General features: G+C 42.9%; 1 protein-coding gene across 1 annotated transcript in view; it reads right to left on the bottom strand.

Moving 5' to 3' along the window:
- The window catches only part of LOC145393052 (uncharacterized), a 48713-nt gene that overhangs the window by 21393 nt on the left and 2320 nt on the right, over positions 1-25000 (bottom strand). Inside the window, exon 3 of the mRNA XM_080267390.1 lies at positions 24565-24692. Coding sequence (XP_080123516.1) covers positions 24565-24692 — 128 coding nt within the window. The remainder of the gene's footprint in view (positions 1-24564; positions 24693-25000) is intronic.

The raw sequence follows: 25000 nt of genomic DNA, 5'->3' as shown, positions 1-25000 counted from the left end.
CAAATTAGCTAACGCCTCTATTAGTAAATTGGATGTGCTCTCACTGCATTCACTCCCACACTCACTAACTCACTCTCACATCCAATCTCACACTCATTCACTCACTCACGCACTCACTGACATTCACATTCACTCACTCTCACACTCACTCACTCACTCACTCACTTTCACACTCACTCACTCATTTACTCACTTTCACATCCACTCACTCACTCTCACACTCACTCACTCACTCACTCTCACACTCGCTCACTCACTCACTTTCACACTCACTCACTTGCACACTCACTCACTAACTCACTTGCACACTCACTCACTCACTCACTCACTCTAACCCTTTCAGTTCGATTATGTATTCTAATTTACACAACCCCATTGTGATTTATTTTTTAGCAGTGGAGATTTAGGTCAATTTATTTATCTATCCATTTATCTATTAACTTGTTTATGAGAGGAGGGTAGGGATGATATGAGAGAGAGAGAGAGAGAGAGAGAGAGAGAGAGAGAGAGAGGAAGGAAGGAGAGAAAAATGTGAAGGAATGATGCGAGGAGGGAAGGAAAGATATGAGAGAGAGAGAGAGAGAGAGAGAGAGAGAGAGGGCCACTGGTATGCAGCAGCTAATTGTGCTTGTGTGTATACATGTGCATCTGTGTATTAACGTACATGTGTGTGTCTGTGTGTGAATGTATATGTAAGTCTACGACAGTGTAAGCTTGTGTGTGTATGTAGGTATATATTTAGGGATGTATATGTATGTGTGTATGCATGTACGTAGCCAAAGCATGTATGTATGTAAGAATGTGTGTATGCAGGAATGTACACAGATGCATGGACGTTTATATGTATGTCTGAATGAGTGTCTATGTACGTGTGTGTGTGGGTGTTGTCTACAAGTGTGTGTGCTGGTGTGTGCTTCGGTGCAAATGTTGGTGTACAGTGTGTGTGTGTGTGTGTGTGTGTGTGTGTGTGTGTGTGTGTGTGTGTGTGTGTGTGTGTGTGTGTGTGTGTGTGTGTGCAGACAGTTTGCTTCTTCAAGGTTATCGACAGACAGCAAGATTAATAAATATACACATACGGCTTGTGTGTGTGTGTGTGTGTGTGTGTGTGTGTGTGTGTGTGTGTGTGTGTGTGTGTGTGTGTGTGTGTGTGTGTGTGTGTGTGTGTGTGTGTCCAGCTGTTGTCTATTGGCACAAACACACACAGCCGCCCCTCAAAAAACAGTCCATATTTAAGTACACATCATTTATACAGCCCCTCTCTCTATTCTAGGTCCTGTGTGTGTGTGTGTGTGTGTGTGACAGAGAGAGAGAGAGAGAGAGAGAGAGAGAGAGAGAGAGAGAGAGAGGGATAAGGGAGGGGGAAGAAAAGGGAGGTAAAAGAAGAAAAGGGGTAAAGGGAGGCTTGGAAGGAAAGAGAAGGAGGGAGAGAGGGGTCAGTGGAGAGAAGGAGTAAAGAGAAGGAAAGGGGAGAGAAGAAGGGAAGGGGAGAAGGAGAGGAGGACAGGAGGCTTAATTTCGCCAGAAGAAACTAGAGCATTCGGCATCCAGACAACTGCTCTCTAGACAATCGCCCCCGTTGGACAACCTCCCCCCGGACAACTGCTCCCCCGGGGAATTACCCCCCCGCTAAAGATTAGATTAGGTTAGGTTAGGTTAAGTTAGGTCAGGTTAAGTTAGGTTAGGTTAAGTTAGGTTAAGTTAGGTTAGGTGAACCAGAGTATTCATGGTATTTTTCCACTTTTGCATCTGGTATTATTCAGCATCTGGTATTATTCACTTTTTGCGTACGTCTGAATTAAATATAGAGTTTTACCTTGATACTGACAGCGAGATCACGTGACAGATAGTGCCATAGCCTTATTATTATTATTATTTTTTGGATACCTGATAATGGGGCTTCGTGTCAGTCTGCAGTGTGTTATTATAATACGTATGACCCTCGCTGTTTAGAAATTATGCTTTTTCATTTCAGTGCGTGCTGGGGGCTTACTCATGAACGTTCTTGGGGTTCTTTCACACACACACACACACACACACACACACACACATATACAAACATACATACATATATAAATACACACACACAATAGTTGCTCGTAATGAAGACTACAGTGAAAAAAGACACACACACACACACACACACACACACACACACACACACACACACACATATACAAACATACATACATATATAAATACACACACACAATAGTTGCTCGTAATGAAGACTACAGTGAAAAAAGACACACACACACACACACACACACACACACACACACACACACACACACACACACACACCAATTCCTCGCAGTGAAGAGGCTAAAATAAAAAAAAAATGCCAAAAACAACACGCTATATCTCATGCTATATTTCACTACCATGCAAACTATGGCAGAAAATGGCTAGGATTATTTATAACTATGGGCCAAGGTCTCTGTGGAAATATTAGGCTACTTTCCTAGTCAATATGGAATCTATTTATAAACATTCTGAGTTGCGGTGTTCAGGGAGGGTATCTGAGAATAGGCTAAGTCGAGGCTGAGAATATGTCAAGAACACCCCTTTCAGTAAGTCTAAGTTCTATAGATTCGTCTGGCGTCACGTAGAAGAATACACTAGAGTTCTCCCGACCATTAAAGCAGCACCCAGCACCTTCCCCAGAGCCCAGAACACTTGGCGAACACTTAAAGAAGTTGGCGGGCACTTAAAGGAGTTGGCGGGCACTTAGCGAACACTTAAAGGAGATGGAGGGCACTTGGCGAGCACTTAAAGGAGTTAGCGGGCACTTGGTGAGCACTTAAAGGAGTTGGCGGGCACTTGGCGAGCACTTAAAGGAGTTGGCGGGCACTTGGTGAGCACTTAAAGGAGTTGGCAGGCACTTGGGGAGCACTTAAAGGAGTTGGCGGGCACTTGGCGAACACTTGAAGGAGTTGGCGAGCACTTAAAGCACGTCTTATCCATCAGCCAGAAACAGTACATCAACATTTTAGATGAAAAGAGGAAGGAAACAGAAACTAGAAGGATGAGGAAGTAAGAAGAGTGAGGAAGGAAGAAGAAAGAGGGAGGAAGAAGAATGAGGAAGGAAGAAAAGGCAGGAAGAAGAAAGAGGAAGGAAGATGGAAGAGGAAGGAAGAAGGAAGTGGATGGAAGAAGATGAAGGAAGAAGAAAGATGAAGGAAGATGGAAGAAGGAAGAAGAAAGAAAGAAGAAGTGGAAGGAAGAAGAAAGAGAAAGGAAGACGAAAGAAGGAGGAAGGAAAGGAGGGAGAAAAGAAAGGAGAAAAAAGAAGAAAGTGGATGAAAAGAAGGAAAAGAAGCACGAGGAACAAAAGAGAAAAGAGAAAGAAGGGAGAAGGAAAAGGAGAAAGGAAGAAATGAAGGAAGAAAAGAAGAAAGGAAGAAGCATGAAGGAAGAAAAGAAGAAAAAGGAAGAAGGAAGGGGAAGGAAGAAGACAGACGAAGAAAAGAAAGGAAGGAGAAACAGGGAAGAAAGTGGATGAAAGGAAATGGGAAAAGGGGAAGAAAGGAATGGAGAGAGAACAAAGAATAAGAGAGGAAGGAAGTGTGAAGGAAGTATCAAAACCAATGGGAAGAAGGAAGAACAGGAAGGAAGGAAGGAAGGAAGGAAAGTAGGAAGGAAGGAAGAAGAGAAATTAAGGAAGAAAAGAAACAGACAGGAAGAAAGAAGGAAGGAAGAAAGAGGAACAGAAAGGAAGGAAGGAAGAAATGACGGAAGGAAAGAAGGAAGGAAGGATGGAAGAGCAGATAGGATGAAGGAAAATTAAGTCTTTCTACTTAATAGCCAAATGCCATCGTCCTGGAAAGGGTGGCCACAAACAAATCGCCTCCATGTCACCTTGTCCTCAGCAATCAGACTGCCATCCCTCCAAATGACACCCCTCACTCATATACCTCTCTACCCTCCATCTCATCCTCGGTCTCCCCCTCCATCCCACCTACAGCCTCGTCATCAAGGGAAGAAGGAGGAAGGAAGAAGGAAAGGAAAGGAAGGAAAGGGGAGGGAAAGAGAAGGACAATATGAAGGAAATGTCCATCCTCTTCTTTATGACAATGCTCTCCCTCCTCTCATTTTCATTTTCCTTCCCTCTTCTTTTAAACAACACACACACACACACACACACACACACACACACACACACACACACACACACACACCCTTCCCTGCACACGAAAACTTCTTTAACTTCTCCCTCTTACTCTCTCTCCATCTCTCCTTCCTCCTCTTTCCAAACTCTCCTTCTCCCAGACTATCCTCTCTCTCTCTTCTTCCTCCACACCCCTCCACTCTCCCCCTCATCCCCCCCTTCCTCTCCTCCTCCCTCCCTCTCCTCTCCCCCTCCCTCCCCCGAAACACATTGAGAAGAAAGGACGAAATTGAGGGAAACGGAGAAGAGATAAAGGAGATTGAATTACGAATGAGGAGGGAAGAGAAAAGGGAAATGAGATAGGAAGAAAAGAATAATTAAGGAAGGAAAATAGATTGAAGGAGAACTGGAAGGAAGGAAGGAAGGAAGAAAGGGAGGAAGGAAGGAAGGAAGAAAGGGAGGAAGGAAGGAAGGAAGGGAGAAAGGAAGGACGAAAGGAAGGAAGGAAGGAATAAAGAAGGGAAGAAACAAAGAAAGAAAGAATGGAAGGAAGGAAGGAAGAAAAAGGAAAATGAAGGAGAAACTGTAGGAAGAAGGAATTGTAAAAAACAAAGGGTGGCAGAAGGAAAGACAGGAAAAAAAGGAGGGAAGGAAGAAGGGATAGGAGAAATGGAAGGAAGGAAGGAAGGAAAGATGAAACGAGGGATTAGGGAAAAGGTAGAAGAAAGTCAGAGATAGAGAGAGAGAGAGAGAGAAATACAACACACACAGGACATGCAAGTCTCACAACAGTGGCTTAAACTTTTAGGCAAAGAAGAGGGAGAGAGAGGGTGAGAAAGAGTGAGAAAGAGAAAAGGGTGAGAAGAAGAAGAAGAAGAAGAGGAGGAGGAGGAGGAGGAGGAGGAGGAAGAAGAAAGAAGATGAAGATGAAGCAGGCCTCATGTTTCGCCTCATCTGCATCTAAATTTCCTCTGCTGGCTAATATTCCTAAGCTAAGAGACGATTAATATGCTTCCTCAGTCCACATATGATTCTCCCTGGTATGATTCTCTCTAGTATGATTCTTTAGTGTGTTTCTCTCCAGTATGAAGCTCCTGAGTGGCGTACATGACAACCCCAGTGTGAGGGAGACGCGGTGTAGGTCAAACTTTTGCGCCCTTCTGTGCCTTCATGCAAGCCAGATAAACCTTGTTTCATCGATAATGCACACAGGCACAGATGTGGGGAAAACTTTTGATCTACAGGCCATTATTTCCTGCCTCCAGACGATTTTATGCAGCTGGGAAAGGTCTCGTGGGTAGAATCCGTCTTATCTGTCACCCCACACGATTTCATTCAGCTGGTAAACGTCTCTCAAGGGACAAACTCGATCTACAGGCTACTCTCCTGCTTTCAGACGGTTTTATTCAGCTGGGAAAGGTCTCGCAAGGTAAAATTCGTCTTATTTCTTACCCCCAGACGATTTTATTCAAGTGGGAAATATCTTGTGGGGCAACCGCTTGATCTGTAGTCTATTTTGATTTCCTTAGGACGATTTTATTCAGCTGAGAAAGGTTTTGTAAGGCTGCTTGGACAAAATAAATTGCTTGTAGTAGGAAAAATTTGCCTCCCACCAGCATAATATAAAAAATCGTCTTGAGATGAATTAATATGTCAAAGATGTTACCACACACACACACACACACACACACACACACACACACAGAAAGAAAGAGCGTGGCGAAGAGACAGAGAGACAGACAGACAGACACAGACAGAGGCAGAGACAGACAGAGTAAGACAGACTGACATACACACACGAGACTACAGACAGATAGAAATATACACCGAGAGAGAAACAGACAGAGAGGAAGAGAGACAGAGACAGGGAAAGCGAGACAGAGACAGAGACAGGGTACGAGACACATCACCTTTCTCTGAGCAACATGAATAAGTTAATCGATAAATTTTTTTACTGAAGACGTATGGGTGGCGCTAAGTAATGGACGATGCTTTGCTGTGAGAGAGAGAGAGAGAGAGAGAGAGAGAGAGAGAGAGAGAGAGAGGAAGGGGACACCGCGTTGTGTGGGGAACGGTGACGAGACAGACAGACAGACAAAAGAAAGACAGGCTAGACAGATAGTCGTCAGGGCTTTGTGACGAGAGAGAGAGAGAGAGAGAGAGAGAGAGAGAGAGAGAGAGAGAGAAACGAGATAGGCAGAAACAGACAGACCAAGAGAGACAAACATAAATAAGAGAGAGAGAGAGAGAGAGAGAGCTAAGGCATATAATACTGACGTCAGTTTGTCTGTTGTGGGACCATAGTGACGTCATTAAACCTAGCTCTAACGGGCGTCCTTACTGGCTTTCCCACATATTAGCTTCGTCACACACCAAACACGTCAGAGAGAGAGAGAGAGAGAGAGAGAGAGAAACAAAATGCTGACGAAACGGAAACAAGACAATGTTTTAATATTGAGAGAGAGAGAGAGAGAGAGAGAGAGAGGCAAGGAAAACATGAGATATTTGGGATGATTTATGATGACCATGAGGGGGGGAAGAGAGAGAGAGAGAGAGAAAGCAAGGGGAAAAATAAAAACTGGAGAAAAATGGAGGAGAAGGAGGAGGAGGAAGAAGAAGAAGAGGAAGAAAAGGAGGAGGAGGGGGAGGAAAAAGAAGAAACAAGAATAAGGTTTGAATTTAGCGCCTGTCAACAGCACAATATTTCTCCTTAGTCCCAATTTTCCTCAGATTCTGAAGGAGAGAGAGAGAGAGAGAGAGAGAGAGAGAGAGAGAGATAGGATGAAAGATTAGTTATAGAAACGGAAAACTGACAAGAAAATCAATCAACACACACACACACACACACACACACACACACACACAGAATTACTTACAGCACGCATCAAATACTTCCCTATTAAATTCTTCCGGACCAGCACGCAAGGAAATCGAGGTGTTTCTTAGATTTGTGGATTTTCCTGAGGTTCCGTTGTGTGTGTGTGTGTGTGTGTGTGTGTGTGTGTGTGTGTGTGTGTGTGTGTGTGTGTGTTGCCCGACGAAAGATTTATTGCCAGCTCAGGAAAACCGTCTGAGTTTAGCAAAAATGAAATAAAAAAAAATAATAATGACCTCCTTTGGTTAATCTCTAAGACTGTTAAATCCCTTCGTCAGACTTTTAAATCCCTTCGTCAGACATTTAAATCCCTTCGTCAGACTTTAAAATCCCTCAGACTTAAATCCTTTCGTCACTTAAATCCCTTCGTCAGACATTTAAATCCCTTCGTCAGACATTTAAATCCCTTCGTCAGACTTTTAAATCCCTTCGCCACTTAAATCCTTTCGTCAGACTTTTAAATCCCTCCATCAGACTTAAATCCCTTCGTCAGACTTAAATCCCTTCATCAGACTTAAATCCCTTCGTCAGACTTAAATCCCTTCATCAAACTTTTGAATCCCTTCGTCAGACTTTTCAATCCTTTCATCAGTCTTAAATCCCCTTCGTCAGGCTTAAATCCCATCAGATTTACGTCCCCTTGTCAATTTAAATCCCTTCATCAGACTTTTAAATCCCCTCTCAGACTTAAATCCCCATCAGACATAAATCCCTTCAGACTTAAATCCCCATCCGACTTATATCTCTTCATCGGTTAAATCCCTTTATATGACTCAAATCCCATCACTTAAATCCCATCATCAGACTTAAATCCCTTCACGAGACTTAAATTCGTCAAGCTTAAATCCCTTCGTCAGTTAAAAATCCTCTCACAAAACTTAATTTTTATCATCATACTTTAATCTCCTCGTCAGACTTAAATTGATTTCTCAGACTGACCTTCCTTTAGTAGCTTCATCAGACTTTTTACCCCTTCAGAATTAATCCCTCATCTTACTTAAATCCCCCTGTCAGACTTAAATCCCCCTTCATCAGGCTTAGCTCCCTCATTCAGACTTCTTACCCTCCTTAGCTTGCCTGTTAACGTTCTTCTTCCTCGTCCGTCCGCTGTCAGGAGTTCACTTTTGTTTCTGTCTCTACTTCATCTACGGGGCTCCTTACACCATTTTCTCTGTCTATCCAATCATTCTTTCTTTTCTGTCTGTCTGTCTTTCTTTTCTTTCTTCCCAATCAGCAACGTAGGCGCTACAAATTACGTTAAACTCACACTAAACGCACAGGCCCAGAATGAACCGCTTCGAACTTTATCTCAACCTACGTCGAACCATTTCACCATCCCACCGAAACTCACCACAGACACAGACACAGGAAGATGTTAAAACTATCACCATTTAACATACTGACAGTAAATAATAAACTGTAATAAACTTTGTACCATGTTTCACCGTACAAAATGAAGCACCGAAGCATCAAAATAATGTTCAGACTCACATATATAACGTACTGACCGAACTTCATGTAATTCCAACTGACTTCGATCTATCACACAAAGTCATGCAGCCAAAAAGGGTTATTTTTTCATGTATTTTTTAGGAACTGTATATTCCTTGCCAACTCCAGACGATTTTATTCAGCTTTGGGGAGACTTCGGAGGGATGAGATATAGGTTTCGTTCCGGGGTTTCATTAGATAGGTTTCAATTAAAGGTTAGATACAGCTTCCGTTTTCATCTTCACTACAACAGTCCTCCCTTAAATCTAACTAAAATCGTTGGATAACAGATGAAAAGTAACGGACTGCATAACCGAATCTCCAACCCCCATACACTATACTCCTATCACTCTAACTTGGCCTAAAATTACCATCATTCTATCTTCAGTGCTTAATTACAACAATACATTAACACTGGAATACGTTGCTAGTCACGAGGAAGCTCTGTGGAACGGATGTAGAGCCGTAGTATTTTTTTTTTTTTTCTGCCAGAGCTATGTGAAAGACGCTCCAAATGGACGGAAAAGCTGAGCCAATTTAAGGTGAAAGGAGTATAGTATTCAACACAAGACTAGCAACACTCTTGTCTGGGGCGTGGGAGTGGAGGGGGCAAAGGTTAGCCTGATATTCCACAATGTCCACTCTTCACGCTTGGGGCACGTCTGTCACTTTCCTCCCTTACGCGTCGACTCAGAGGAGCTTCATTTATGGACAGAAAAATATACCTAGCCTCTTTTAGCTTTGGAAAATTATTAGGCACGGAAAAGTAGCAGAGGTGAAACATCAGGCGAACTTTTGTCTCCGGCTGTATGTCCCGCGACTCAAATATTCATGAATATTTGACAAACTATTGCATTTTGTCTCATATTTTCCCAGTCTTTTCTTCTTTTTTGTTTTTCACCTTTCTTTTCGACACGACTACACCCGCACTACACCTTCAGAGGCTCCCTAGGGGGTCATAGGAGCTCCACGGAGGTTTGTGTACAGAGTAAGAGTGAGCCAGGGAGAGGGCGATCCCCGGGGGAGAGGGGAGCGAAAGGGGAGCGAGAGGTGCAAGCAGCGATAACCTCTTCCTCCGGCTGCTCTCACGACACTGGCTGGCCCGCCGCCCCCCACTCACCACTGCCCCCCGACACAACAGGTGATGGTGGTGGTGGAGGGGGTGGAGGGGTAGTATGGCGCCTGACTCCATAATTGCGAACTTTCTGGAGTTTAAATAGTGCATAAAATCGCTTCATTATACATTTATCTTCATTCATACTGCTAGCCAACACTTCACAACAAAACTAGAGAAAATATTAAAGTTTAAAAAAAGGCGCAAAGCAACGCGAATTCGATTACAAGAGAATGCTATGGATTCTTGCTTATCCGACATTTTAGGTAAGATTCTTGATAAATGTGGAACAGTAGGAGTGCAAACTGTCCGCCACCCCAGGACTCTTACTGCTGGGACCTGGAACCATCTCCTTAACCCCCTCATTTTCAGAACAACTCTACCACCCACTTCTATTAAACCAAGACGATTTCTTTCAGCCGAGAGCCAGTTGTGGGAGCCTGAGATCTTCAATAACCTGCACCATCAACCCCCTCATGGTCGGGACAAGTTTAGTGTACCATTTCACCCCCAGACGATTTTCCTCAGCTGAGAGTGAGTCATAGGAGGCTGAGAATATTAAAATAACCTAATTGGAGGAATTTTTATCAGTTTATGTTAATTTTCAGAAACATGACCATTATTTTAGCATTCAGTCTAAACTCTTCAATCTGATGTGGCTTTGAAATCGTCTTTTTGTTCCAACAGACGATTTTATTCAGCTTTTTTATTTTCTCTCTCTCTCTCAATAAATAAATAAAAAAATAAAACAACCCGGCTGCCAAGATACTGTCCACTGTAAAAAAAAAAGAAAAAGAAAGGAAAAAAAGAATAATGTTATAATATTCAAACATCAAAGCTGGATAGATAGAATTTTAGCCTCTCATAATCCTATCTATCTATCCATCCACATAGATAGCCAGATAGATAGATGGACAGATAGATATGAAACAGCCAGGGGGACATCACACACCCTACCCCCACTTCACTATAAATCATTCTCTCTCTCTCTCTCTCTCTCTCTCTCTCTCTCTCTCTCTCTCTCTCTCTCTCTCTCTCTCTCTCTCTCTCTCTCTCTCTCTCTCATCTATACATACATTTACTGCCTTCACTGAAACTCCACAGCATTCAGCAATTTTCCATCCATACCATATATACGTAAAATCATCCATAATTCTTTCTTGATCATCATTTCATATGCATTTTTCACATCTGTAAATGCCTTAAATATCTTACTGAATTTCTGACAAGCTCATTCCTCTGTTTTACTCCAAATGTTTAATCCACGCATCCCCAACCACTCTTACTAATCTCGAGTTCAAACGAAGGTATTTGAAACAATCTCCTGTCAGCTTTTTACAGCAATATATTTCTTGGAAGCTCCTAAAATGGACTACCAGTATCAAGAGGAAAATCTAAGGGAGTCGGCGTACTGAAAGATGTAACAAAGGCACCCCTTCACCCTGGTCAGTTTAAGTACAAAAGTTTCCCCTAAAATCCATTAACTATATCGTTTTCTCTGTTGATTTGTTTACCCATTTTCTATCTATTCTAGGTATAACGATAATAAAATGTGAACGGACCTCTTGGTAGTATATTCTGGTGCAATCCTAACAATTTTCCTCAAAAACCCAGTGGTGTTAATATTTATAAGGTGATATGAAGTTATAGAAGAACTGCTATGATGTTGGGGTAGATTATTTTTTTGTGATGTTACAGAAAATGACTGGTTTTAATGACACAAAATGAAAATTATTACTATGCTATAGAAGATAAATATTGCTATGACTACAGCCCAGGAGATGAATTCGTATAATGTTAAAGAACATGAATTTTTATGATATTACAGAAGATGAACTGATAAGATGCTACAGAAGAGGACCTGCTATGATGATAAGGAAAATAAATTGTCATGATGTTGCAGAAGATGAGCGTTATTGATGTTAAAAGATGGTAAATCCCGATGAGGCTGCAGAAGTTATTATGATGCAGTGAACAGACAATAATTATGATAATAAAGTAATAATAATAATAATGATAATAATAATAATAATAATAATAATAATAAAGTCTTACACCCCTCCAATTTAATCATCAGTCCACATATTCGTTGTGCCGAAAAACGAAATACCGAAGTTACCATAAGCCGAACTTGCCGACACCCTAACCATAACAAAGACTAAAACACACCGTCTCGGGATGACTAAGACCTTCGTTCCATTATAGTTTTATTTTTAATTTTTTCACCCGATGGAACTGGAATAAAAAAGTGGTTACATGAAGATCGATCGGCCTTGGTTTTTACGTATTTCATTTTTTCCTTCGTTACTAGATGGCCAGGAATGTCTTCGTTTTTTTTCGGCTAATTTCACAGTTCAATCGATAATCTTCAGCTCTAGATTCCATAGCACTTCTTCGTGACGAGCATCATATTCTAATGGTAATTTATTGTTACAGCTTAGCATTCTTGATGGAGAGAGGTCAATTTTAGGCCAAGTTAGAGTAAAAAGTTTGTACACTGTAGTTAAATCCACCGCTCACCACAAACTACAATTCTTCAGGTTTACATATTCTCCATATCACTTCTTCGTGACAAGCATCATATTCTAGTGCTAATCCATTGCTACAAATAAGCATTTATGATGGAGAGATGACAATTTTAGGCCAAGTTAGAGTAAAAAGCAAGAGTTTAAGGAATAACTTGTTACAAAAGGCGTGCTATAGACACCACAATTATATAAGCTCAATAGTTTAATCCTATATCAATGTGGAATCCAGTCCTTCTCGTCTCATCAATTCTTCTTTCATTGACTCACTTCGGCCTGTGAATCTTCGGCTTGCCTGCCTCCCTCTCCCTCTTCCTCTGTGTGTGTGTAGGGAGGGATGTATGTGTGTTGTGTGTGTGTGTGGGGGGATGGGTGAGTGGGTGTGGGTGTGTGTGTAGGGAGGGAGGGATGTGTGTGTGTGTGTGTGTGTGTGTGGGTGGGTGGGTGGGTGGGTGGATGGGTGGATGTGGATGCGTATGAGCGTGTGAGGGTGTGTCTGTGTGCATGGTTGCGTGAAATATGTTTTTGCCTAGTTGTAGAATAGTGTGTGTGTGTGTGTGTGTGTGTGTGTGTGTGTGTGTGTGTGTGTAAAGAGAAAAAAATACAATAAACCACAACTCACACTCTGTCTCTTTCTCTCTCTCTCTCTCTCTCTCTCTCTCTCTCTCTCTCTCTCTCTCTCTCTCTCTCTTTGAGCACTTTCCAGGAACTGGCAGCAACAGCCTTAATGCTTTACTAAGACAAGGTGTTTCTCAGATTTAGTTTTCCTATCTCAAGACGGTTTTCTTGAGTACCGGGGAGATTTTTCGAGGTGGAGGGGTTCTATACAGCCTCCATCAACCTCTCCGCTCCCAGGGCGCTCTTCTAAGCTGAATATATTCGTCTGGCGTTAGCTGGAGAGAGAGAGACAGACAGACAGACAGAGAGAGTGGGGGGCGTGTGTGTGTGTGTGTGTGTATGTGTGTGACTCAGAAAAAATAAAGTCAGTAACAGGAACATTTATAAGAACATGTAGCGCGGAACAACGAGGCTCCTTTAATATATTCATTTTTAAAGTTATAAGTAGCGTTACACCAGAAACTCGACTCGTGCTATCTTATGTGTTGTGCAGAAGGCTCAGTCTGCGGATGTGGGTGTGGCTGTGGCAGTGAGAGTAAGAAATGAATAAATGTATCAAGTTAGACACCAATAACGAAGCCCTCTCCACAAAACACGAGATGGCCCCTGGCGAAGTGGAAGAAGGGTGTTATATCTGGACCACCCTTTACGTTAATAAGCTATAATTTCTGCTCACCCTGTAGGCCTCTCTCCCTACCCTTGGATCTAGGAAAATCGTAATCAGGATGTCACACTGAACGAAGCCCTATTGTCCAGTGAAAAGGTAATGATTCGAAGCTTCGATACACTACACGAGTAAAGATTCGGAATTTCACTTTTGCTCCTTCTACCCCTATGGCTGGAAGGAATTCGTAGTCAGGATGTCACACCAAAGGCAGCCTTTTTGTCCAGTGTTAAGAGGATGATTCGAAGCTTTGACACACTACGTGAGGAAGGGTTTAGAATCACACTGTTCACTTGTTCAGTTTAGAGAAGCTTCGAACTACCAATAACAGGGTTTATTCTGTGTAAAACCCTGACTCTAGGCTTAAGGGATGAGGTTGAACAGAAACTATAGGTCGTATAGGGGCTTTGGGAGATTCCGTAACACCCTTTTCTTGGCTACTTATTCTACAATTTAATATCAGTATCCTCTTGTATATTACTCTTACTAACTAATTAATTTCAGTATCCCCATCTGATTCAAAGTAGTCCATATTAGAACTACATAAATAACAACAGACTGCTAAAATTAATATGTAAAGTAAATCGCTAAGGAAGAGATGCTAAGGAGCTCCCAGTAATACATAATATACGAAAATACATCATGTGGCTCTCTCTCTCTTCCACCCTTCCTTCCACTCCCAGTTTAATGATCGTAAGTCCGTCCTTGCAGGTCCATGTGCCGTGACAAGATATGTCTCACCTGAAGTCAAGGTCGGAAGTGGCTTATTAATTATTATAAACACACACACACACACACACACACACACACACACACACACACACACACACACACACACACACACACACACACACACACACACACACCATTTTCATACCTGCGGCTGCGATGATGAGATGGCGATTGGTGTATTAGTTCTTAGAAAGGGAATGACTAAACTATACAGTTCGGTCACCTAAACTTGGCTCAGATTTTCGTTCTCCTGCAAGCTGTCCACACACACACACACACACACACACACACACACACTACTCACGACTCGAGGCAATCAGAAAAAGGTCCCATGATAACGAGATAATGTGGCACCAGCATCTTTTAAAAACCACTTCGTTATTTTGGACAGTATTAGAACAAGCTTAAGTAAACCATGACATTGATCCGCAGGGTATTACTTTTAACACTTTCAGTCACATCCACATCAACACCACAACGCACCATCACTTCCTCTTTTGTCTGTCTCTCCATGTACCTCCAAGTGCTCCTCTCATTTAACTCATTTCAGAGGGTAAGAAAAGAGCATGGGGGTGTCCAAGGCTAACCTCTCAGATGTGCAAAAAGAAATTCAATTAGTTCTCTGTCATGGAAGTCAAAGAGCGTACTGCCTGAGGGCCTCCTAATCCGAAGCTTGGAAGGATAACGTCTACGATAAAGCACTCCACCTACGATGCGGAAGTCAGGCCAGGTTCACGTCCAGCCTCCAGTGGGTTCATTTCTCGGCTCCATCGGATACCAAGCGCGAAGCCTTTCACCTCTCAGAACAAAGAAGAAAGGGGAAAAAACGAAGTAATGGCTAGATTTCTGCCTCTGGACACACTAGGATCATCAAAGTTTTCTTAATATCGTCTCACAGAGTTACTGAGTTCATGACATTTTTTTTTTTTAAGCATCGAGGGGTTAATTATATACAGCCTTCATTAACCCATATGTACATAATTTCCCTCCTACGCTAAATAAAACCGTCTGGAGGTAGCTAGCATAAAATATACTAAAATAAGTCCTCGAAATATAGGAGTTAAGGCAGGCTATCCATTTCTCCAAAGTCCCTGTCTTTACCCCCCTGGCACAAGACCCGCAAGCTGTTACCTACTGAAATGGAGGAGGTCACTGCACTCCCTTCTCACACGCATTTCTTCAGATAATGGCCAGTGATGTAGGTAAAATTAACACCTATTGTAATTTGCTATGACTCAGCCACTCTTGCTATTGGGTGGTTCTACTTCAGGTCGCTACACATACACACTACACTTCTCTGCCTACACTCCAATCTATGTATACACTACACTTCTCAGCCTACACTCCAGTCTACGTATACAGTACACCTCTCAGCCTACACCCCCAAAGCCCTCCTACACCTAAAGTATACCTGTACGTGAAGCGCTGGACGGGGTGGATCACTTCATGGGTGACAGAAAGCGATGTTCCTCTGCCCTACGGATCAGTTACCCTTGAGGATCAGATAGATAGATGGATAGACAGATAGATAGATCCAAACAGTAGCTACTCGAGTGTGCATGAGACCTATCACCTCAGACTAGCTTCACACGATGAGAGGATGGTTACGGCTGCAGGGTTGATACGGGGTTATGTGCTATGACATTTTATCCCTTCACCTCCATCTTCCCCTCCGTCTAAGAGAGTTCCAAGACTAAAGGGTAATCACAGCTTAAGGGGCTTTCTCTCTCTCTCTCTCTCTCTCTCTCTAAAACCTGCCACATCTGGATAGCCGTCTATATTTACCAAGATTCTCAACAAACTTCCTGGAAAAATACGTCTCCATGGCATCCAATGACTGTCAGGAATTCCACTGTTTTTCGTACGTTTTCACCTTAATTTTTCACATTACGTAGGTTATAAAATATTTAGTAATGAACGAAAGGAAAAGGGAAAACCAGAATCTTATACCCAACTCCTTAAAATCATGTGACGTGGCTTGTTATTTCTCTTCGTTTTTCAAGACGATTTGCTTCATCTTACGAGACGCTTTGAAGCTTCTGGGTCGGGTAAATCTTTCCTTAATCCTTTCACCCCCAGGGGATTTCTCCAAGGTGGATAAAAATCGTCTGGAGAAAGTAGGATTTGTAAAGTAGGATTTAGGATTGAAAATAGGTCAGGAAAATGATAGGGATTATTTCCTTCAGCCCTGATACGATTCCTTATTTCACCCTTCATGCTTCCAGACGATTTCTTTCAGCTTAGGAAGGACTTGTTCTATACTCTTTTCACTCTAACTTGATCCAGATTTTCGTCCTTTTGCAGCTGGTATCTCGTAGCGCAATGGCAGAGACAACACTATGGCTCTACATCCTTTCCACAGCACTTCTTTGTGACTAGCACCATTCTCTGATATTCACCTCTTGTTACTAATCAGCACAGAAAAAGGAGAGAGGGCAATTTTAGGCCAAGTAAGAGTGAAAGGGGTATAGTGATGTTGCACAGGCTCATCTGAACGTGAACCCAGTGGACTGCGGGCTGAGGTTGACCATTTCCCGCCGTCCACCATCCTGAGCTGAGGCAGTGGAGCCTCCTGGTTATGTCAGTGCCACCGCGTGAAGGCGTCCCTGAAGGAAAATAAAAGAAAGATACATTTAATCCTTTCAGATCAACACGTCTCTCTTGGGCGGAGGAAAATTGCCTAAAAGTACCAAGAAAAAAAAATAGATAGATAGATAGATAGACAGATAGATAGATAGATAGATACCCCGTCGGATTCAAGTGGCTAAGGTCAAGAAAGTTTGTAAATATGGAAACCCAAAAGGGGACTCCCCGACTTGGACACCTGAGACTGCCTGAGGGGAATTTCACCGGCGAGGAACTTTCTTTACGATCCCGAAGTCAGGTAATTCTGGGTCGAAAGTCCAGTTATCTTGCGTCGATTATAAGTTCCTCAAGTGGATCTCCTTTTTCTTGCACGAGGGGAAGAAGTAGACGGCCACTGGGACAAGCTGCGTCACCGTCTTTAATGCTAGGGTTCGAAAAATTGATTGGGTAACATCGGCGCTCTTGTAAGACGAAACTGCGCACCGTCTGAGAGAAAAAATTCGTCTTGTCTTTCACCTCGTCTGCGTCTCACTTTTTTCTCTGTTGCCTAATGCTTCTAAGCTGAGGGAGGCGTGGAAAAAAAGCTCTTATCTTTCACCTCATCTGCGTCTCTGTTTTCCCTTCCGGCTAATTCTCCTAAGCTGAGAGAGGCGTGGTAGGTTTCCCTGGCCATAGATGTTGATGATCTTGGATACGATGCGTCAGGGAGGAAGTGACGGACATTCCGTACGTGTGGCGTAGACGCAGTTGATTAGTTGGCTAGTTTTTGTCTAAGGAAAGTGACGGACCTTACCTAAGTGTGAATAAGAGTAGAATAATAGAAGAAGGTTTGTTAGGAAGGAGAGTGACGGATAGTAAGTGTAACGCGGCGAAAAAATAGTCGAACTTTTGCTATAGGGAGGAAAGTGACGGACATGCCTTAAGTGTGAAGAAGACGAGGTAGAATAACAGACGAACTTAAGAATTAGAGTGACAGATATTAAGTGTGAAATAGAGGCAGTGGAATAATAGACGCTGTGAAATAATAGACGAATTTTTGTCCTCGACTGTACACCCTTCCACACCAGAATTTTATAAGACCTGAGAACCAGAGAAAAACTTGCTTTCGTGGAGGGAAGAGGATCTGTCCAAACCTGTTCTGCATGGTGGATGGAGGCACGTGGCGGTGTGTGTGTGTGTGTGTGTGTGTGTGTGTGTGTGTGTGTGTGTGTGTGTGTGTGTTGTGGTGGTGATGGCAGGAGTGTGAGGGCTGTGGCATGAGTGTGTTCAGCTCAGTAGAAGTAAGAAAAGAAAGGAAATAAATCAAAGAAAGGAATGAAAGTTTTGGAAATGGCATGAGAGAATTAATGTCTTTCCTCCTTATGGTAAAACTTGCGAGAAAATACTGAGTTCTAACGTATTATGCTATAGTTTGTCTACCTTAACATGGCGAAGGTTATTTTTATTTGCAGGTATATGTTGGGGGGAGGGCAGCGAAATGGCAGGGGACAGGGAGACATGGAGGAGATTCGTGCTCTTACGGGATTAATGCGTCTGGCTATAGAGAGATAAATAGACAGACGGACAGATAGATAGATAGATGGATAGATAGACAGATAGATAGATATTTCAGTGCAGCTCAGTGGCAGAATCAGACAATACTAAGACTCCACATCCTTCCAAATAACTTTTTTTTTGCAACATCAGTATTCAAGATGGAGAGGAGGCAATTTTAGGCCAAGTTAGAGTAAACAGAGAACGCTATATATATTTTTTGCCCAGAGTTCACCCAAGCGCCCCTCTAATGGGCTGGGTAACTCTTCTTCCCACTCCTGATAAGATGCCTCTGGCTCCCTAAGTCAGCACCGTCAAGAAGCCATGGCTGCTCTGAGGAGATGGTGAAGAAGAAAGAGATGGAGGAGAGGAGGAGAAGCAGGAGGAGATGGTGGAGGAGGAGGAGGAGATGGAGGAGATGGAGGAGGAGGAGGAGGAGGAGAAGCAGGAGGAGATGGAGGAGGAGGAGGAGAAAAAGGAGAAGAAGAAATTATATGTGTTCATTATATTTATTTCTTATTTTGCTTCGTGTGTTGATTTGCTGTTCATTGCTCAATTAGATTACACAAGAACTTAAGTGCAATGTATGTTGAACTGAGGATTACTGGTGTGTAGAGTGTTTCGTAAGCTACACACACACACACACACACACACACACACACACACACACACACACACACACACACACACACACATACTGCCCAATCATGCCACTCCTCCACCCAAAAACGTACCTTACCAACACATATTCTCTCTCTCTCTCTCTCTCTCTCTCTCTCTCTCTCACACACACACACACACACACACACACACACACACATACAAACACAATTATATTGACCCATCACACCTCACCATCACCCAGCAACGTACCTGACCAGCACACACACACACTCACACACACACACACACACACACACACACACACACACACACACACACACACACACACACACACACACACACACACACACACACACACACACACACACACACACACACACACACACTCACACACACACACACACACACACACACACACACACACACACACACACTCACTCACACACACACACACACATACATACAAACACAAATATACTGACCCATCACATCTCACCCTCACCCAGCAACGTACCTGACCAGCACGCACACACACACACACACACACACACACACACACACACACACACACACACACACACACACACACACACACACACACACACACACACACATGACCTTTACCGGTGAATCCCCTTCGTCTCAAGGTCGATCCCCACATCCCTCCGTCTCGGGGCTCCCTAACACCTGTTCCTTACCGATTTATTATCCAAACTCCCATCCTCATTTTTGCTTTTTACATCTTATTAATATCGACGCGGATTGCATGAGTAACACACAAGAATACAGTAAGGGGAAAGAATCAGAAATAAGTCGGTAAGGGAGAGGAAGCACGAGAACGCGGCCTTTGATCTCCTCACCTACATCCAGTCTAAAACAAACTAATTCTGAGGTTTCGATTCCAACAAGGCTCTTAACAAATATTTAAAGGTTTCTATGGCAACGAAAAAATGCCACGAATCTATGTTTTTTGAATTCTTAGCACTATTAATAACGCCAGTCTCGGTATAAGGTGCTTGGTTGATACAGAAGGGAAGAGAAAGAGACAGAGAAATTATCGTACACGCAGCATACTCTCCAGCAAGTTTACGTGCACTCCCTCCGCTCTGTAACAAAGGACTGTAATAACTCTCCACAATCGTTTACAGCAAGGTCGTCCCTCTGCACCTTCCCCTACTATGCTCTAGCGCGTTTATTCTACCTTAGCCAAGATCGCTAACCACCAGTGTTGCAAGTAGCGGCAGTACAAGCAAGGACGCTACGTAACGGATCTACTTATATTTTTAGTAGCAAGTGTAATGATCAACTCTATACCGTAGTGAAACAGTGGCAAGGATACATTTCTGAAGTAGTCCAAATGCTACTCGCTACTCGCTGCTCTTGGTCGTGTTAATGTTAGTTTGAGTATTTAGCAAGCGCTCAACATATTTTCCATTATTATTCAAGGACGTTCTTGTGGAAGATTTTGGCGGGTCGAAAGATGTAGGAGCTGAGTTTTGGATGCATTAAAAACAGCAGGGTTACTTTAACTACAGTCAGAGATAAGAGTTAGGTAAGAAATTTGGTGTGCCATAGCCTCATCCCGTGTTTGTTGAAGTAACTGCTGAGATGGATGCTGGGGAAAGCGAATGGAAAGGTGAAGGGTAAAGTTATCAACGTAAGAGTGGGTAGGATTAGATGTACAACTTGGGGTCATTGATGAATAGAAAGAAAGGAGTTGGTGATAGGATAGAACCCTGAGGAACACCACTATTGACAGCTCTAGGAGAAGAACAGTGACCGTCTACAACAGCAGCTATAGAACAACCAGAAAGGAAGATTGAGATGAAGGCACAGACAGAAGGATAGAAACCGTAAGAGGGTAGTTTGGAAATTATAGATTTATGCCAGACTCGATCGAAATCCTATGAGATGTCAAGTGCAATTCACCAAAGTCCCGAAAGGAGGATAACCAGGGATCAGAAAGGTTTTTATCAAGGAGCTAGATAGTGGCGGGAAGAATCAGAGTCGTAGAGTTCTGAGCACTTAAGACGAATCGCATTTGAGCAGAGCGGAGAGCGAAGTGGTGACGTGTGTGTGTGTGTGTGTGTGTGTGTGTGTGTGTGTGTGTGTGTGTGTGTGTGTGTGTGTGTGTGTGTTTAAGGAGTATGGTTGGATCCAGTGTCAGGAAAGAAGAAAGATAAAATAAGAAGGTTAATCCAAGGGTGTGTGTTCAGCTTTCTTGCACATTCCAGCAGCCTCTACGCATCTTGTCCACCTCCCACCCCTCGTACCCTTCGCTACAGAGGAATCCCCACACCATAACACCGCCTTCTTGGGGTGCAGCCTTTGTGGGCGTGAATTTTTGTGCTTCCGGTCATGCATATAAGTTAGATTGAAAGCGCGAGTTGTAGTTGTAGTAGTAGTAGTAGTAAGAGAAGGAGGAGGAGCAGTAGGAGTAGCTGTATTGTAGTAACTGTTGTAGCAGTAGTAATGATAATAGTAGGCGTAGTTGTTTTTGTTGTTGTTGTTGTTGTAGGTCCATCTTGCAGGAACCCGGTGGACTGAAGGCTAGAATTGTCCTCATCCCCCAGAAGAAGGAGGAGAAGAAGGACGAGGACGAGGAGGGGGAGGAGGAGAAGAAGAAGAAGAAGAAGGAGGAGGAGGAGGAGGAGGAGGAGGAAGAGTCTAACAATAACTCCTATCAAAGACACACAGGTCATAGAGACAGAAAGTTCCTACTCTTCCCCAGATATCCGTCACTGTTCCATCAAGGTCCCTAATTACACATCCAGGTGATCAGCGACAGGGGAAAAACACCTGAAATTGTGAAGGGAAATATTACTACTTTAAATCTGTACAAGGAAATAAAGGGAAATAAAGAGAACTAATGTGAACTTGAAGACGGTGTGACGAAATTCAAAAATGTGGCTGAGAATTATTTTTTTGCATAATTTACTGAGAATAAAAATAATATAAGCATTTTTAAGTCTTACTATTTATCTATCTATTTATTTATCTATTTATCTGTCTTTATATTCTTATTTTTACAGGGAATTATTTCAGGATTTTTGATGTCTAACAAAAATAAATTACTGTTTTATATATTTATCGACTAATTTAATTTTCTGTCTATCTATCTATCTATCTATCTATTTTCATTTTTCATTTATTTATAACTTTCATTTTTTTCCTGGGCACCCCACACCTCCCACACCTGCAAATTGGACAGGTAAGTTAATCAACAGGCTGATTATAGTGTAACCAGGTAATTACGCTCTCTCTCTCTCTCTCTCTCTCTCTCTCTCTCTCTCTCTCACACACACACACACACACACACACACACACACACACACACACACATTGCCCCATCACACCACACCCTCATCCAGATCCGTATATTATAAAACACACACACACACACACACACACACACACACACACACACACACACACACACAGGCCCAGGCTGTGTAGGTGTGTAGTTGGTCACACAAAACAACGTGTATATAACCAGTTAGGAACAAACTCTTTTCACACATAATAATTATTCATTTTGAGAGAGAGAGAGAGAGAGAGAGAGAGAGAGAGAGAGAGAGAGATCCCGCATAGTTTCGGATATACAAATCGATTCACTTCTTTACGATCACCAGCGAAAGAGTGAATGGTAACTTTTGAAACGCAGGGATGTGTCCGTCGAAGCACAATACAAGTTTCACAATTGTTTGGGTACAAAAAAATGAACGATTATTTTCTCCCCGACTGTACCTTTGCATTCCTACTCATCAAGAACGCCAGATCACCAGCTGAGGGGGATTACACCCTGCAAAATTCTCTCTCACTTACTAGAGATTCCAGTTTTTCTATTTTGTCACCTGAATAAAAATGAGTGGCAACAATCTCGACAGGTAAAGAAGCTCCCTAACACCTTTTTCTAAGCGATTTATTTTTCATTGTACATCTTACTGTCCTATTCTGTGTTATATAAATCCTTCAACTATCGCCATACCCTGCATCAATAGCGTACAAACGGATATTAACCAGGCATATCGAAAAATAAATCGGTAAGGAAAAGGTGCTTGGGAAACTCCTTACACTGATTTCTCCCCCATCCACACTGACTCCTCCCTCATCCACACTGATTCCTCCCTCATCCACACTGACTCCACCCTCATCCACCTACCCCTCCCTCATCCACTAACCGCTCCGTCATCCACTAACCCCTCCCTCATCCACTAACCCCTCCCTCATCCACTAACCCCTCCCTCATCCACTTACCCCTCCCTCATCCACCTACCCCTCCCTCATCCACCTACCCCTCTCTCATCCACTAACCCCTCCCTCATCCACTGACCCCTCCCTCATCCACTTACCCCTCCCTCATCCACTCAGTCATACCTGCCTTCAAGAAATCCGTACTGCACAGGTGAAGGAAGGAAACACCAATGTAGTAAAAGTAACTTTATGGTAACTTTGACAACTTATAATTAGTAATACTGATAAACACCTGCCTGACTGATAAGAGGCGGGTCAAACTGGGTCAGAGATAAGATATTGGGCATTGAGGTGTGGTGAGTTGCTGGCTGATTAGAAAACTTGATTGATTTTCCTGTTAATATTAATAATTTTTGTTTTTCTGTCCAATCATTTTTTTTTTTCAGAAAGCTATAACCATTTTTTTTATTGTTTAGCTCTAACCACTTTTTATTTTAGTTTTTCTTAGCTTGGTTACTATAAAGCTAACTATAGAACTACAGTAGCTCTAACCACTCTTAATAGCTTCATCACAAAGCTAACTACAGTACGACGGCCTACCTAGCCTCATTCACTACAGTCTAACTCTGGCTTATGGACAAAGTTGAGAGACTGGTTGAGTGGCATTCCTAACTATACATAAACAAGACATTTTTCTCTTTTCCCTTATCAGTGTTTTAGGTTATTATGGCACCAATATAACAGATATCAGTCTACCTCAGGCATGGTATTACAGTCTCCCTAGCACCTCTTCCCTAGCGATTTATTTTGTCTGTTACATTTGTACTTACTTCATTTTTTGTAACTTTATTTACCAACACCCTAGTCTGTATCAGTAACAGTTCGGAAAATATTATGACAAGGGCAAAATAAATCGCTATGAAAAAATTGTTACGAGGTCTAACCACAAGCAGAAGTCACTAAGTTAACTCCTTGAAATCCTCTCTCGTCTTTTTCTTTTCTTCTCTCTGTCTCAAGATGACTTTGCTCAGCTTGGGATGTGGTTGACAGGGAGGATGGAATTGGATGGATGTGTGTGTGTGTGTGTGTGTGTGTGTGTGTGGTGTGTGTGTGTGTGTGTGTGTGTGTGTGTGTGTGTGTGTGTGTGTGTGTGTGTGTGTATGTATGCAGCGTGTGTGGAGAAGAGAGCGTCACCCGTGGAAACCGTGGGGCGGATGGAATGTGTCTGAGAGGTGAATGTGAGGGCTGAGGAAGGGGGGATGTGCGTGGGGAATGCGAGAACCGTGGTGGAGGTGGGGAGGGCCGTGTGTGTGGGGAAGGAAGGGATCATCGTGGGTGTGGGGTGGGAAACGGGGACGGGGAGGGGTGTGTGAGGGTGCGTGAGAGGGGAGATGCAAATGGGAAGAGGAATCTGGGGGGAAAATAACTCTTGAAGACGAGAGAGGAAGCGATTGACCTAGCCTGTTGGAGGGAGACAATTGATTTTGCCTCTCTCCTTGCTTCTTCCTCTCCCTGTTGGTTTTAGACTTGAAGCTCGTGCCGAAGAGGACTGGGGGCTTCCGGGGAGGCTTCCGGTCACCTGCGCTGCTGTCGGAGGAGCGGAGGACAGGTGCACTCGTCAGCGTCCCCTGCAGGTGTACAGAGAGCTTTAAAAGGTGTGTGTGAGAGAGGCACAGGTAAGAGTCTGAATTCTTTATCTATAGAGCTTTAGAGTTTGAGTGAGAGAGAGAGAGACAGGTTAGAGCTTTCTTCATTTTCTCTAACTTTCAGGGATACACAGAACTCATCATAGAGCTTTTTTTTTGTGTGTGTAGCTCTAAATGTTATATAGAGATTTATTTTTGAAACTGAGAAAGACAAAGGAAATTCAAGCTTCCTGTTTTGGGCCATAAATTCTAAGGCATGTGGGAAAATGAGAGAGAGAGAGAGAGAGAGA

The sequence above is a fragment of the Coenobita brevimanus genome, chromosome 23 (genome assembly GCF_032717465.1).
Source record: "Coenobita brevimanus isolate Jiangsu-jjx chromosome 23, ASM3271746v2, whole genome shotgun sequence".
Lineage (NCBI taxonomy): Eukaryota > Metazoa > Arthropoda > Malacostraca > Decapoda > Coenobitidae > Coenobita > Coenobita brevimanus.
The sequence above is the reverse complement of the archived record's forward strand: the minus strand, read 5'-3'. Positions and strand labels throughout refer to the sequence as shown.